General features: G+C 41.2%; 2 protein-coding genes across 3 annotated transcripts in view; both read left to right on the top strand.

Moving 5' to 3' along the window:
* The first annotated feature begins 204 nt into the window (after positions 1 to 204).
* The window catches only part of HSPA14 (heat shock protein family A (Hsp70) member 14), a 38,159-nt gene continuing 22,450 nt past the window's right edge, over positions 205 to 15,913 (top strand). The window contains exons 1-9 of the mRNA XM_072825712.1: positions 205 to 346; positions 1,629 to 1,709; positions 1,783 to 1,865; positions 10,034 to 10,082; positions 10,207 to 10,312; positions 11,105 to 11,195; positions 11,797 to 11,901; positions 12,961 to 13,122; positions 14,821 to 14,976. Coding sequence (XP_072681813.1) covers positions 290 to 346; positions 1,629 to 1,709; positions 1,783 to 1,865; positions 10,034 to 10,082; positions 10,207 to 10,312; positions 11,105 to 11,195; positions 11,797 to 11,901; positions 12,961 to 13,122; positions 14,821 to 14,976 — 890 coding nt within the window. The 5' untranslated portion in view covers positions 205 to 289. The remainder of the gene's footprint in view (positions 347 to 1,628; positions 1,710 to 1,782; positions 1,866 to 10,033; positions 10,083 to 10,206; positions 10,313 to 11,104; positions 11,196 to 11,796; positions 11,902 to 12,960; positions 13,123 to 14,820; positions 14,977 to 15,913) is intronic.
* MSANTD7 (Myb/SANT DNA binding domain containing 7) lies at positions 1,653 to 8,502 on the top strand. 2 transcript variants are annotated; one of them, XM_072825726.1, is made up of 4 exons: positions 1,653 to 1,709; positions 1,783 to 1,865; positions 3,918 to 4,645; positions 5,159 to 8,502. In XM_072825726.1, the coding sequence occupies exons 3-4, from the start codon at positions 4,084 to 4,086 to the stop codon at positions 5,680 to 5,682; spliced, it is 1,086 nt and encodes a 361-aa protein (XP_072681827.1). In that variant the 5' UTR covers positions 1,653 to 1,709; positions 1,783 to 1,865; positions 3,918 to 4,083; the 3' UTR covers positions 5,683 to 8,502. The 2 variants fall into 2 exon arrangements, with proteins under 2 accessions (XP_072681827.1, XP_072681828.1); XM_072825727.1 differs by lacking the exons at positions 1,653 to 1,709; positions 3,918 to 4,645.

Below are 15,913 nucleotides of genomic sequence, written 5' to 3'. Positions count from 1 at the left end.
TCCCTTCCAGGCCCTCCCGACCGGCGCGTGCGCACCGCCGCACACGCGCTGCGGACCCGGCAGGGCGGGGCTGGGAGGGCCCAGGAAAGCTATTCGCCGACAGTCCGGGAGGAAAGGCGAAACCTTCGCGCTGATTGGTGGCGGCGCGGGGGGCCGCGGCGGGTGGACCGGACGCAGTGGGCGGGCGGGAACGTGAAGTTTCCGCGGTGCCTGATGGGGCTGCTCCGAGGCCCGAAGCTGGTGCCACAGGGGGACCCCTCGCTACTGCTGCCGCCTTCTCTGCCGCCTCATGGCGGCCATCGGGGTTCACCTTGGCTGCACCTCAGCCTGTGTGGCCGTCTATAAGGTGAGGGACTGGGGGAGCTGGGGTCTGCGCTGCCGGCCGCCCCGTTCTCCGGCCGCGGGGCCGAGCCCTCCGGTCTACGGGGCTGCGAGCAGCGTGTCGCCGGCCTAGGAAGGTCGCGCGGGGAAGTTTGGAGGCGGAGGGCGGGCGCACCCGGCCTGGTCCCCCGCAGCCCCTGCGGAAAGGGTCGTGACGGCGCCGGGGCCCGGGGTCCGGGAACGTCCGCGCACGTCCGGGCCGCGGGGAGCCTGCGGGGAGCCTGCGGGGAGCCTGCGGGGGAGGGGCCGGGCCCGGGGACGCCAGGGCCTCTGCAGGCCCGGAGGGGTCTCGGGGCCGTCGTGGGCACTGGGGCTCCGAGTCGGGCAGCCCCGGGCGTCAGGGCCGCGGGAGGCCGGCAGAGGGGGGCCGTTCCGGGGACATCAGGACAGAAGAAGGCCTGGGGACGTCAGGGCCGCGGGAGGCCGCCAGAGGGACGGGCCCGGGGACGGCAGCGCCGCGGGAGGCCGCAGGGGTCTCGGGGACGTCGTGGGCACTGGGGCTCCGAGTCGGGCAGCCCCGGGGGCGGCGGGGCGGCGGGAGGCCGGGAGGGGTCTCGAGGACCTCGTGGACGCCGGGAGCGGGGGCGGTCCCGGGGACGTCAGGGCCCCTGGAGGCCCGGAGGGGGGCCTGAACGTCCCAGCCGGGAGGTTTTTTGAATGTCAGGAAAGGCCTGCGTGGTGGAGGTCTGGAACTGGGGTTGTTAATCCTGCCAGTTGGTGGTCATGCTTTACTGACTTGACCTTTCTTGAACGAGAGAGCTTAACGAAAAATTGTAGCCTTCCTCTCATCGGTGGGGAGGCGGAAGGAACAATAATAATGAACTCCCCTGATGTTAGTCTTGCATTCAAATGTCAAGTGACTTGGAAAAACCAAAGGGATTTAGTGCTACTTAGTCATACGTAGGAAAAGGAAGAAAGATAATGTTTGTCAGGGAAGGAAGAAAACTAGGAAGGGTGATGTAATAAGGCATCTTATTATTGTATATGTTTGTCCCAATGATTGGCTACGCAGAGCAGGTTGAAAAACTGAGGCAGTTCTTAATGGAATGTTGATCTTATATAAAATCCAGGAAATTAATAATGGCAGTTAAATCCACAAGTTTAAAATATTGATAACATCAGTTTTCTTTCTACAGATGTGGCAAGATAACACTGGCCCACATATGCCTGATGAGACTGTGTGTGTGTGTGTGTGTGTGTGTGTGTGTTTCAAAAGACCTGATATCCTTGTGCTTTTTTTTTTCCAGGATGGCCGGGCTGATGTGGTTGCAAATGATGCAGGTGACAGAGTTACTCCAGCTGTTGTTGCTTACACAGAAAATGAAGAGGTACTATTCCCCTTATTTTTTTACTTTAAAATAAGTTAAGATTACATCATTGTAATATGGTACTCTTTTTCAGGTTGTTGGATTGGCAGCAAAACAAAGTAGAATAAGAAATATTTCAAATACAGTAATGAAAGTAAAGCAGATCCTTGGCAGAAGGTATGGAATAAAATAATACTTTTATATATGGAAATTAAGAATGTTTATGCATTCTAAGCATAATGTGAAATGAAACCAGAAACACCATTGTGGTTTTTTGTTGTTGTTGTTGCTTTTTTATGATTAAGTCATTTTCAGAGATTATCCCAGTAAGCTCTTTCATTTAATAATTAGTGTTGTATCTTCTTGAGGATGGGATTCATTCAGGAATTTGTTTTTTGCTGAGAGGTCTCTTTTTATTGATAAATGCCAACATTTGTATAGATGGTAATATGTTTCACTTAGAAATAGTAATTTGGATTTTTCACCTTTTTACATTACTGGGGGAACTTAAAAGATTTTTGTGGGAATTTGATGATTTTTCTGCACTGTTGAATTTTGCAAAATATGTAACAATTGGTCATAGTTTGTATAGAAGCTATTGATTCTCTTCCTCGGGTCCTTTTGTGACACTTTCTGGGAACTAACTTTTCCAGTTGGCTTACAAATTTAATCATTAGAGAAACAGCTTAATTAACATCTTAAGAATCAGGTTAATCATCTGTTGTAACTTTAATTAAAAGATTAAAGAGGCTTCCTTCTCCAGACTTCTGTCTCCTCAAATTATAGATTACCATAATAATTAGAGGTTTTCATTTTCACTGGAGTAGTAATACTTGGTACAGTGTTTTTAAATTTTCAAAGTGCTTTCACATCTATTATTTAATCCTCTCAAATCCCTAGAAGATTGGTAGGGCAGGTTTTATTCCTCCCCATTTGTAGAGGAGAAAATCAAGGCACAGGAGTTATGCTATTGCTCACTTGCGGGGCGGGTGGGGAGTGAGCTAGAAAGGACTGCAGGTCAGGACTTCTAATCCTTAGCCCCAGGTTTTTTCCTTTCTTTTTTGTTCAGTTGAGAATTTAAGTATAAATGTCCCGTGTTGATCTTAGGATTTGGGGGTTATGGGTTAAATGTAATATTTATTTCTTTTATACATATAGATATTTTTATTATCCTTTATCTGTACTTAGTTAAATTGAACTTGATATTTATTTTTTTTCTTAGGGTATTTATGTACTAAGTCAAAAACAATAATACTTTGGAGAGAATTTAAATTTTTCTGATGATAAATATACTTCTCTATCCATTTATGTGTTGATAAAACTGAGTATTGAGCATATTGAAAACAAATTAGCTGGTGTCAAAAATTTCAAGTTATAAAACCCTAAAAAAGCAGGGAGCTCTAAATGGGCTTTGAAGCTGTACTCACTATAAGCAGCCAGCAATAGAGGATTTTTTGCAATTAAACTTTTTATTTTGAAATCATTGTAGATTTGCTTACCGTTATAAGAAATAATACAAAAAGATCCAATATATTACTAGATTTACCACTTTCTCTCATTGGTAACATCTTGCAAAACTATAGTATCACAACGCGGATACTGATGTTGGTGCAATCAAAATGCAGCATATTTCCATAGATCTATCTCCTGGTAGCCCTGTTTTATGTTATAGGGCAGATGATTGGAGTAATGATACAATTGTTTTCTGCCATATTATGTAAAATCTTTGTATTATCAGGAACAATTTAAGTTTGCTTTTCTGACTCTAAAAGTTATCTTTTAACAAAGTGCAATGGTGACAGTCAGATGGTAATATGTAGCCAAAGCATGCTGCTTAGGCCAAGGCTGGCAAAGTATGAGCGCCCTTCAGACCTGCTGTTCAACCATGGTCCTGCTAGCACTTCTCTAAAGTGAGCTGCCTCACAGTCCAGATATTCCTCTCTCCATCTACTTAAAAGACAATGTGATTTTTACGGATATACAGTTGTATCCAGTCTCGGCCTTAGAAGCACCCTCTCTTTTGTGGAGGAGCCGGTCCCCTTTTACCAAGCCAGTAAGGCCCGTCTCAGCCTTTGGTCCAGTACCTATCCCAGGCGAACTCACAGTTGGGCTCTCTTAGTCTTGGCATCCAGCCTGTTTGCACCCTACTTACAGGTAGCACCATTTAACTTGCTGCCACAGTTATCCTTACACCCTCCCTGTAACTCTCATTCCCCTGTGGCCTTCCAGCCAGAAATGCGGTCCTTGGACCTGGCTTCTCAACAATTAGCCCTGAGAGGGAAGAATCGGCTGGCTCCTGGAAGTACATTGAGAGCACACAGAGCTTCCCCACACCTTCAGACTTGACCTTGCTGCCCAGGACCTTCCTGCAGCTAGCCTTCCTTCCCAGTCCACTATGGCCAGTTCCAATAGCAGTGCGGGCATCCGGTGGTCCAGACAGGAGACACGAACTCTTCTCTCCATACTAGGCGAGGCAGAGTATATCCAGCGCCTCCAGACTGTGCATCACAATGCAGATGTCTATCAGGCTGTGTCTAAGCGAATGCAGCAGGAAGGCTTCCGCCGCACCGAACGTCAGTGCCGCTCCAAGTTTAAAGTTCTGAAGGCATTATATTTAAAGGCGTATGTTGCCCATGCCACAAGTATGGGTGAGCCACCACACTGTCCATTTTATGATACGTTGGATCAGCTTCTCCGAAATCAGATAGTGACTGACCCAGACAACTTAATGGAGGATACTGCTTGGGCCAAGCACTGTGATCAGAACTTAGTGGCCTCTGACACCCCAGGGGAAGAGGGAGCCAGCATTCTCAGAGCAAAAAGGACTCAGGCAGCAGACCATCAGCCTATCTTGAAAACAGTTAAGGAATCAGATGAGGATTGTCAACTGAGAATCAGTGACCAGATGCGAGAAACCAGTGACCTTGAGGACTCCTGGGATGAATCCTCGGGTGCAGGTAACTCCCAAGCATGTGAAGGATTGGGGTGCCAGAGTCACTTGGTTCTAAACAGCAGTATATGTTTGGATGGTGTTCTCTTCAGCATTGTCTCTATTTCTGCCCCATGCCCTCTGTTTTTTAAGCCTTCTGGTAAGATAAAGGGCTCCAGGTTTTCAAAAGCAATGATTCTAGGTATACAAGATATTGGAGCTTTTTCAACATGGAAGAAGTATTCTTTAGAACCAAACGATTTGGTATTATTTATAGTGGGTACTTAGAAATTTGTGACCAGAGATTGGGTTGTCTGGCTACCTGGAAAGGGGTTCAGGGAAGGCAGAGGGGAGGTTTTGGAGGTAAGACGGTAGGCCAAAGTGTCCAAATCAAGGAATTGAAATCTTCCCAGACCCTTGTGGAAAGAGCCATTTTCAGAAACTACCAGAGTTTTATAATTGTCTCTCAGCTCCGCTGCTGGCTCCAAGCATTCCCTTAGCAGGAATGTCCTCTTTGCAACATTGTTGCTTTGTTTTTCAGGGTGCTCTCAAGGGACCCCCAGCTACAGCAGTTCCCACCACCTTTTCAGAGGTGCAGTTGCTCCCTGTCAGAGCAGCCCCATGACCAGACTGGGTGTGTCCGGTGAGCCCAGTCCCTGCGCCAGTACCAGCCGAAACACTCCTGGGGTGGCCTCCACACAGCGGCCTCCGGCCTCTTCCTCCAGAGTTCCTTTTGTTTCTGGTGGGGATAGGCCCTTGACCAGTGAGCCCCCTCCAAGGTGGGCAAGGCGAAGAAGGCGGTCAGTGGCCAGGACTATTGCGGCTGAGTTGGCAGAAAACAGGAGGTTGGCACGAGAACTTTCAAAGCGTGAGGAAGAAAAATTGGACAGGCTGATTGCTATTGGTGAGGAGGCCAGTGCTCAGCAAGACACTGCCAACGAGCTCCGCAGGGATGCTGTGATCGCAGTCAGACGCTTGGCAACAGCAGTGGAAGAGGCCACCGGTGCTTTTCAGCTAGGGCTTGAAAAATTGCTTCAAAGATTAATTTCAAATACCAAAAGTTAGGAACTCGTTACAGAAGAGTCTATTTCCTAAACTGGGAGAAGCCCAGTTCCAACACCTGCCTTTTGGTCCCCTGGCTCCTTCCACAGGTCCTTTGGAAAAAAAGAGTGGATGAACCATTTAATATGCAGAGTAGCAGGAAGATCTGTGCTAGTTGCTTTTCCCAGGCTTCTCTAATCAAAAGACCTCTTGGATATATGAGGAGTGGTCTCATAGAAAACAGATGGAGCCAAGGCCAGAGAGCTGGTCAGCTGTGGCTTTGCTACTGACGTGAGGCAGTTTAGTTTACCTCTACACCAGTTTCCTCATCTGTAAAATGGGGGCTAGGTAATAACTCCTGACCTGCCTACCTCACAGGGTTGTTGTGAGGATCAAATGGCTAATAGATGTGAAAGGGTTTAAAAGTTTAAAAGCACTACACACTATATACATGTAAGTTATTGATACATATGACCTTGGCCGAGGTAAGGCTCGGGTGAAGCACATTAGCTGACAAGATACAGAATTATGGTGTATACCATGACCTCATTGCTTGAATCTTTACTAGTTTAACTTGACTGCTTCTTGTAAGATCTTCATTTTTTAAAATTTCTCTATAACTCATTAGACTAATATAGATACATGTGTTTGTACCTTTATCTCATATTTTCACTGCTGTGTCTGTGACATACCTACTGGTAAGCACTCAATGATCAAACCATCATGCCCTCCCATTTTACTAGTTCTTAATGACTTATCACTATAAGGGTATAATTCAGAACGGACAGGGAGCCACAGTTGTGTGTTATGATTCATATTGATAATCTTCAATATAATGAGGTATTGGGTGTTCTATAAAATATTAAATGTAAGTAAATTCTTTGCATTCCATATCATTTGGGTCCCTCTGTGTGCATAATTACATATCTTTAGGTTGTCATTTGAACAACATGTGGAAACAATTTAGAATCTGTTTTCCAATTTCTTCTAGCTAATTTCATTCTTTTTCCCTAGCCTTTTTTCTGTCTAGTATGTTACAGAAAGGGAACACCAGGAAACTTTCTTCTAGGGAACTTTCCAAAGTCATTTTTTTTCATATGATGTAGACAAAAGTTCACCTTGTTAATGGCATATGGTGGAAGAGGATAGCTTTGGCAACAGTTGAGAATGATGCGGATAAAGACTGCCTGCAATAGATAACTCCTTTTAAGCACAAAGCCCTCAACAAACACACCTCTCTCCCTGCCCAAAACACACACACTTCCTTTAGGAGATAGGAAGGTGTTGAGCTATACTTCCAACTTACTTTAGAAGGAATGCCATTACTGGCCATTATTAAATTAACTAACTAAAGCTTTTAAGTAATTTACTTAGTACTTTCAGGAAATACAGATAGGAGCGTTGGAATTTAAAAGGCTTTTCCTCCAGTCTACAGGCTAAAACAAAGACAAATGCAGGCATGTTTGAAGAGGTTTTGTTTATATTTTGTAGGCTTGGGTGCTTACCTAAAAGCTGGCAATACAGATAGATAGATAAATAGAACAACAGTGGGAATGCACCTGGAACCATGAATGGATGGCAAGCAAGCAAGCCGTTCTGATGAACAGATGATGAATGTAGAAGGCAGCTGGTGTGATACAACACACTGGACTCAGAACTGGGTTCTAATAACCCTGTCACAATTTGTTATATGGGGCAGATGACGTGCCCTTCTTGTGCCTCAGTTTCTTTAAAATGAGAGGTTTGTACTAGATGGCTTTTCTAGTACCTTCCAGTTCTAAAAAAATTCTATAAATGTTATAAAGGACAAAGTGAAATTTTAATTGCAGTGTCTTCAGTTCATAGCCACATGTTGTATGTTTGAAATCCTGGTAACAATTGTATTTTAAGGAAGCATCCTGTGGTATTAATATTTATCAATATACTCATCTTAAATAAGCACCACACCATACATCCGTTCCTTGCTTTAAAGAACCATATATTAAGACAGTGAAATGGATATGTGTGTGTGTGTATGTGCATTTTCTCAGTTGTTTTAGGCCTTTATGTGGAGGGATGTGTGTCAGTTACGACTGGATAACACTAACGTAGATATGTAGACTTTCTGGAAAAACAGGGAAATACTTGAAGGAGAGTAGATCTGTACAATATTAATCTCTTAATGGTAGCAAAGTAAATATGCAGGGATTAATTTGCGATAAGAGAAGTGCTAAAAAACAAAAGTGGAGTTAAACTTGGGGGTAGGATTGTGAATATCTTTTGGGTGAAATAACCTTAATGTGAGAATAAAATTAAAGGGAAAGTTCTTCATGAGATAAACAGAAAAAGAGGCAAAAGATTAGGAGGGGGTCATATGAATGAGAACATGTCCTAAAATCCTGCCTAAGCTCTAGGCCCAGCCATTCCTACCTGCCCGTCCTTTGGCAGGTCATTTTACCATTCTGTGACTCAGGTTCCTCACCTACAGAGGGAAAAACGAATAACTCCTACCTACCTCACAGGAGTGTTGTGAGGGCCAAATGAACAGATGAATGTAAAAATAAAAATGCTTTCAGATGTGGAAGGCACTGTTTTATGACAGTAACGGGGAAGAAGACCCTGTGGCAAGTTAGTGCTGATGTGTGCCAGGTCCAACAGCCTGCTGATGATGCAAGAGACATTTAAGGAAGGATGAGGAACAGAAAGTGGCGTTGCTTGTAGAGGTGATACAGTGGTGGGATTAACACTCTGCCTCCTGAAGATGATGATGTAAATGAGGTGCTGTGTATGCCAACTTCCCACCATCCTTTGTGTTTCTGTTAAGTGATTAAATCCTGGTATGGACAAATAAAGTTATTACTTGTATGTGCTTGTGGGTCAGTCCGCTACTTTCTGGTGATATCCATGACCATTTGTCGTCACCTCCACTCTCTGCTTTCTGTTTCTTTACTAGCAAATCTCCAGGGTCTTGCGTGTATATGGCCCTTAGAGCTTTGTGTGCTTCCTGTCCTCACAAGAGTAGGGCCCTCTTTACAGGGCAGTGGAGAAGTAATTTCCCATTTCTAAAAGTTCTTTAAATTCCATAATAAAGGCTTTCCTTGGAAATTGTCTTAGATAGCTTACAGATAGTTTGCAGAGAACAACGTAAATTGTCCTGGTTGACTAAAATTCTGTTCTGACGAAAACTGGTAAGTGTCACGCTGGAATCATATTGGTGCAAAAAAATTAGTATGGACATACTTCATCTTTTTTTTCTTACTCTGAAAATAATTTGTCCAGGATATAGTCTAAATACTGGATTTTTAAAAAGGGAGAAAGTGTAGGCTTGGTGACAAGAATACTAAACTTTGTATTAAAGATCCGGATTCCAATCCATTCTGCCATGAATTAACCATGTGACTTTGGGCAAGCTCCTTACCTATTTCCCTCTCTATCAGTTTTTGGGTAATAGAGAAGAAGTATGAAGAATCTGCAAGTGTTCTGAGAGATTTCTGAGCTGTAAACCCCTTTGTCTTCCTCTTACATGGGTTAGAGTCCTCAGATGTTCAATAACTCTGCAACCGGTAGTCACTATTACTTTCCAACTCCTCTTAAAACTAGTCTCTGAATAGAACAGCTATAGCCCTGTTGGAAGAAGGGTTAAGTGAAAGGGCTTACATTAATTTCTAGATGAAGTTAAGCCAAGGATCAAAGACTCCTGTCACTGCTCAAAGGGGCAGAAGTACTTCAGTCATTTACCTTCTTACTGGGAGCAGCTGGTAAAGTGTAAACACCATGAGCCTGCCTGAGAAGATTGGATCCTGATTCAGCCCCTTATTAGCTTATAAGTCGTTGACTCTCTATGAACCTATTATCTCTAAAATAATACCTGCCAAATTAACCCCACTTAAGAGTTGTGAAGATCAAGTGAGGTAATACATGTGAGAACATTTTGTAGTCTGCATAAATTGCTATTTTGAGCAACATAACACCTATTGTAATTTTTTCATTGCTATACACATTTAATGCCCACTTTGTATAGGACATTATAGATTTTATCTTTTTCATCTTAGTGATTGGGTCTTCAAGATCATAGGTGAAAGAGTATATGACATAAAGTCATTGATATTATGGAAAATTACCCTCAGTTGTATAGCATCTGTTCATAATAAGATCAGAACAAATAAGAGCTATTTACTTTCAAATGTGAAGGTTAATACTCTAATAGAATTACTATAACCATTGTAAATATTGTATCCATTTGATCTATTGTCTATATCATGATTTTTTAATATTAAGCAACTTAATAATTTTGTATTTTGATATTTGTTTAGTAGTATTGAAATACATAATCTTTACATATTACAGATCAACAATACTTATTTTAATATTTGACTATCTTTATCTTTATGGACAGCTCTGATGATCCCCAGGCTCAGAAATACATCACGGAGAGTAAATGTTTAGTGAGTATGATTCTATTATTCTTTTACACAAAGTAATTACCAAGGTTATAACTTATTATATTATTTTGAAACTTTGTGTTTTTATTAAAATTATTCCTTATTTAACACGCAATTTCCTTTATAGGTCATTGAAAAAAATGGAAAGTTAAGATACGAAGTAGATACTGGTGAAGAAACAAAGTTTGTTAATCCAGAAGATGTTGCCAGACTGATCTTTAGTAAGATGAAAGGTATTGAGCCAAAGAGATCTTTTAAAAGTTGACCTTAAGAAAAAGTTAGGGGTGTTTCTTGATGTGGAGAGAAGTGGGGTGATTGAGCAGATGCAGGTGACCTAATGCTAGACCTGACTGTGCCACTACCTGGCCCTGTGACCTTGGTTAATTGACTACCTTCCCTGACTTTGGTTTCCTTAGAAGTAACGTTAATGGGTTGGGCCAGGTTAGCATTTTCACACCTTCTTAAGCTGAAGTGGCTGAATAAGCTTGGTGAAGTGCTCTTTGAACACTTACTTAGGCAGTTTAAGTCAGTCTGGCTTATTACCACTTCCTATGAAGGCACCAAGCTGAGTGGTATGCTGTGGAGCAACTTGGGAAATTCTGGAGTAGATTATTTATCAGGCTCACTTCAGTTCTGGAATTGTGTTAGGAATTTGTGGGCAGCCTTTTAATATGTTGAACTAACATGCCGCTTGTCTTCACACTGACGCTTTAGAAGCTCATTCTTAATAGAACCAGTCTAATTTGGGAGGTGGTTGAAATTTCTGAAGCCTAAGAACCAGGCTTTTTGGAAAGTACCTGGTTCCCATGACCACAAACCCAAAACCACGAAAAGTTCTGCACATTTTAAGAGATCCAGAGAAGCAAATGAGTGGGGTGGGTGGGGAATCAGGTGAATTGGAAAGTCTTTACAATGAGAAGATCATTGGCACAAATTAATAAGCCACTTAAAAAATAAAAAAAAGCTGCAAAGTATCATGACTTTTTTTGTCATTGGAATTTATTTGTATGTTTTTTCATATACAGAAACAGCACATTCTGTATTGGGCTCAGATGCAAACGATGTAGTTATTACTGTTCCATTTGATTTTGGAGAAAAGCAAAAAAATGCTCTTGGGTAAGTTTATCTTATTTGCTTAAAGGTTTTCAGGATCAGGCCCCTGGCTGAAGGCGGCGCTAAACCGCTGAGCCACCCGGGCTGCCCAGGAAATGTTTTTAATACCAAGTTAGGTTGATGTTTATAAATTGCTTTACCTTCGTTCCATGCAATCAAGGTTTATGTAGGAATTATATAAAAATAATACAATTTAGAAAATATTTGCAATGACTTTTTCACCTTAGATCTTCACATCTAAGCCAAAAATTGGGTGTAGTTTTTATGTGTCATTATGCAAATGTAAGTGGCAAGCATGCATATTTTTGCCTTAAGGATAGAGTTTCATATGGGACTTTATTTAGCAAGCATCCGAGTTGCTTCTGGGACAGATAATTGCTTATTCACTTGTAGGATGCTAAGAACTCTGACCCTAAGTTATAGAAACTGGAAAGTTCCAAAACGTATTGTAAATTTGTTTTAATCTCTTTCTAAAGTTTATAAACACAGGCAGTCTTGCGAGCTTTCCTTTTCTGTACTCAGTATATGCACACATTATTTTCTTTGTCAAGAAAATACTTGAGCAGTTGTGATATTAAATTCATTGAAAGCAAATCGTCCACAGGGAAGCAGCCAGAGCTGCTGGGTTTAATGTTTTGCGGTTAATCCACGAACCATCTGCAGCTCTTCTGGCTTATGGAATTGGACAAGACTACCCCACTGGAAAAAGGTAAAAACCATATTTGCAGCTTTAAGTTTTTCAGTGCAGAAAACATTTTAGATTACAGCACTTATATCAATATGAATTGTTATATAAAGCCTTTATGAATGAAAAGCTGAAACTCTCACCTGGAGTTCTTCAGATAGGTGAGAAAAATGTCCTAGGAGAGCAGAAAAAGGACATAACAAGAGGGAACATTCAGCTTTCCTGCTCTTCTCTTATTACTTATGTTATATTTCTTCATTGAAGGAAGATTTGAAATTTACAAGCCCAGCCAGATTCTAGCTCAAGCTAGGGCACTGTTAATTCTACCGATTTCAGTTATTAAACATGTTTAGAAATAGTGAGTACTTGTATATACATTTTTCTCTTGGCAGGAGATGGGAAAATGCAACATAGGATTTAAGATGTCTTTTCATAGTGAAATAGTAAGACCTACTCCTAATTTAGTTGTGAAAATCTGTCTTACAAGAGCTGACACAGGTACCTTTAGGAAGATTAATTCAGATATGTTAATTTTCCCTAATTGTTTCACTTCATTCATATTTCACAAAGAAACTAATATGTATGAATCAGTAGGAAATCAGTTTTAGGTAAACTAGATAAATGTAGAATATCAGAAATTAGCTTCTAGTTTTGCATATGTTTGATTTTTATAGAACATGTTATTGTAGTGGTTACTTGGATAATATTAGCACAAAGAATTTCTATACTTAATTTTCTTACAATTCACTATAATCACAAATCTCTACTTGGAAAGGTTAGTGTCTTGCACTATATGTCAATTATACTAGAATTAGAAAAGTTTGTGTTTTGAATTCCATTACTCAGAAGAATCCAGTTTTACTGGTACATCTAAGTAAAAACAAATTTTGACTTTGAATCAGAAGGTGTGGTTCTAGGCTTATTCAGCACTAGGTGATGACCATGGACAGTTAATTTGACTTGTGTCAGATTCTCAGTTTCCTTATTGTGATTAGGGGTTTAAGTAAGTTATTTCTAATGTCCAACCTACTTTTAAAATATTGTGGTTCTCTCTTAACTTGTTCATGTTATCTTTATTTTAAGCAATATTTTGGTATTTAAACTTGGAGGAACATCCTTATCTGTCAGTGTCATGGAAGTGAACAGTGGAATATACCGTGTTCTTTCAACAAACACTGATGATAACATCGGAGGTACACATTTCACAGAAACCTTAGCACAGTATCTAGCTTCAGAGTTTCAGAGGTGAGTATTTTGATGATATACTTTAAGTTTCTTTTCAGAGTTTTGGATTTGTTTGTTTTTCTTATTTTAAATTGCCCTGCTTCAAAGGAGGATGTGTGTTTTTGTTTTTAGTTCCAGTGCCCTGGATGTTTTCATGTCTGGAGTTATAATGTCCTTTCTAGGCACTTTCAGGGAAGCAGAGATTTGGTTGCACAGTGCAGTGTGCTCAGATTTTTCACATACTGTGAGGGCCCACCAGATGTTGAACTGCATGAACTTGAGTCTCAAGTTCAAATTCGTAATTCCTCAGGTGCTGCAGCTGTTATGTCTAGATAAAGGAAGGTACAGGCTCTGAGGGCTTTCTACCTTCTAAATGGCTTTTGAAAGTTTAGATGTGATGAAAATTACATTATATTATAGTCACATACTAGTGAATTAGTGCCTTTGGCATGTTTATTTAATTACTAATCTGCTGTCACAAGGAGTATTTCGGTTTTGTTACTAGGTGCAATTATTCCATTCAAAATCACAAGTCAAATAGATAAAAGTTATGTTTTGGACATTGCCACTCTTAAAAAAAAAAAAAAATTGGAGCTCAAACAGTATTTTCATCAGCTTGACTAAACCGACTGGGTAAAAAAGTCTTGAAAAAGAGGTAAGTTCTCACTTGTTTCGAAGACCTGTGCTGCTTTTTGTTATGCAGGTGCTCCAGCTCAAGGTAGGGCATTGTTAATTTGACTCCAGTTCCAGTTATTAGACATGTTTAGAAACAGAGCCAAGCAATTTTAACAATTAACTTGTCTTGGAGATAGAAGAATGAGAATTTTATATATTTGATACATGTCAAATTTCTTGGAAGAACTCTTTTTTATTTTTTTTTTAGTGCTGGACAATGATTTTTTACTATTAAACAGTGATTGTGCTGTAGTTGTAAGGGGGAGATAGGAGACTTGACTTGGTTAAACAGATCTCCTTCACCCTCTTTTTGTCACATCTGCAAAAAAGGTGTCAAAGATGTCCTTTGCTTTCTTCAAAGGACAGTCTGTTATTATGGTCACACAGAATTTAGCAATTCTAAGTATCAAGAATACTTGTTATTCACTTTTCTTGAGGAGACCTTTCCTTTCCTTTTTTAAAGATTTATTTATTTATTTGAGAGAGAGCTCGCACACATGAGCGGGAGGGAGGGGCAGAGGAAGAAGAAGGGCAGTCTCCAGCAGACTCCCCACTGAGCCAAGGGCCTGACAGAGCTCAATCCCATCGCCCTGAGATCATGACCTGAGCTAAAATCAGGAGTCCGATGCTTAATGTACTGAGCCACCAGGCGCCCCAGGAGACCCTTCTTTTAATTGCAAAGAATTTCTTCAGAAATTTGGGAGGGAGGGCAGTCCTGATGGCTCAGTGGTTTAGTGCCACCTTTAGCCCAGGGCCTGATCCTGGAGACCCCGGATCGAGTCCCACGTCAGGCTCCAGGCGTGGAGCCTGCATCTCCCTCTGCCTGTGTCTCTGCTTCTCTCTCTCTCTCTCTCTCTCATGAATAAATAAATAAAATCTTTAAAAAAAAATTTTTTTTGGAGGGTTTGAAGCCAGTTACTGAAATCTAATATTAATATGAATTTATGAGCTTGTTATTATTCTAATAGGCATTATCCAGATTTGAGTTTTATAAATTCTACATGGCCTAGTAATTTTTAAACTCCAAAGATATTTTTGATTTAGAGCCTTCAAACATGACGTGAGAGGGAACGCCCGAGCCATGATGAAGTTGATGAACAGTGCTGACATTGCAAAGCATTCTTTGTCAACCTTGGGAAGTGCCAATTGTTTCCTTGATTCATTATATGAAGGTCAAGATTTTGACTGCAATGTGTCCAGGTAAAACTGAAGTTCAAAAAACTTTGAAAAATTCCAAATACATTTATATTTTTAGGTGTAATTTTCTCACTTAGGGCTTTTTGTTTGTTCTTTTGAAACTTATTAGCCGTCAATAAAAGGAGAGCTTGCACTAAATTGCAGCACTAAATCATCAGAGATGTTTGTGACGTGTTAATAAAACATAAAAACTGGCATAGTAAAGTAAGAGAATCACACAAAAAGAAAAACTTCACAAAAACAGTTCACTTCTAAACCTCTAAGACCTTTGTTTTTGCTATGTTTACAACAAAGTGGGAGGGGACAGCTGAACTGCAACACATAAAAACTCCTTCCTTGGAATGAAAATTCCCCATGAAACTCTCTTTTACAGAGTTAGTTTGTTCCCATAAGTCAGGTGGCAGCGCAGCAGGGGAGGCTGGAGAGGATAATCAAGAGGGAGAGGCCAACATTACCTTCCTTCCACCCTCCCCTCCATGCAAGTGTTCATCATTTATCCACAGCTTCTCCCAGCACAACCAAGTGTACATCGGCCTAACTGCACACTGGCATATGGGGGTGAAAAGATCTCCAACAGAATTATTAACGGAACTGCTCAATCACTGTCTTTACCTCTGAGGTCCTATTCTTGTCAGACTATGGAACAGCTTCCAGAGTACTGACCTCAGTTGTGATTGCCTGCCCTGTTACTAAAAGCTCCAAAGAGCAATGTGTGAAAAAATGCATCCTAGATCTTGGAGAGAGAGGCTTGCTGTTGATTAAGTTTGATGTGGGGCATGTTTCAGTTATACTTATCCTAACTAACTAGTTAACATTGTGTGGCAGGCTGTAATCTAAGTAGTCATTACATTAATTCATCAAATCCCCATAACAACCTAGTGAGGAGAGTAGTAGTATTTTCCTTATTTTATACATGAGGAAGCTGAAATAGAGAAGTTTC

The sequence above is a fragment of the Canis lupus genome, chromosome 5 (genome assembly GCF_048164855.1).
Source record: "Canis lupus baileyi chromosome 5, mCanLup2.hap1, whole genome shotgun sequence".
Lineage (NCBI taxonomy): Eukaryota > Metazoa > Chordata > Mammalia > Carnivora > Canidae > Canis > Canis lupus.
Note: the sequence above shows the minus strand (reverse complement) of the source record. Positions and strands in the feature narration are given on the sequence as shown.

Coding starts and splice junctions, on each gene's coding strand:
- MSANTD7 (XM_072825726.1), top strand. CDS start 4,084: ATGGCCAGTTCCAATAGCAGTGCGGGCATCCGGTGGTCCAGACAGGAG. Junction 4,646..5,158: donor GGATGAATCCTCGGGTGCAG/GTAACTCCCAAG, acceptor TTTGTTTTTCAG/GGTGCTCTCAAGGGACCCCC.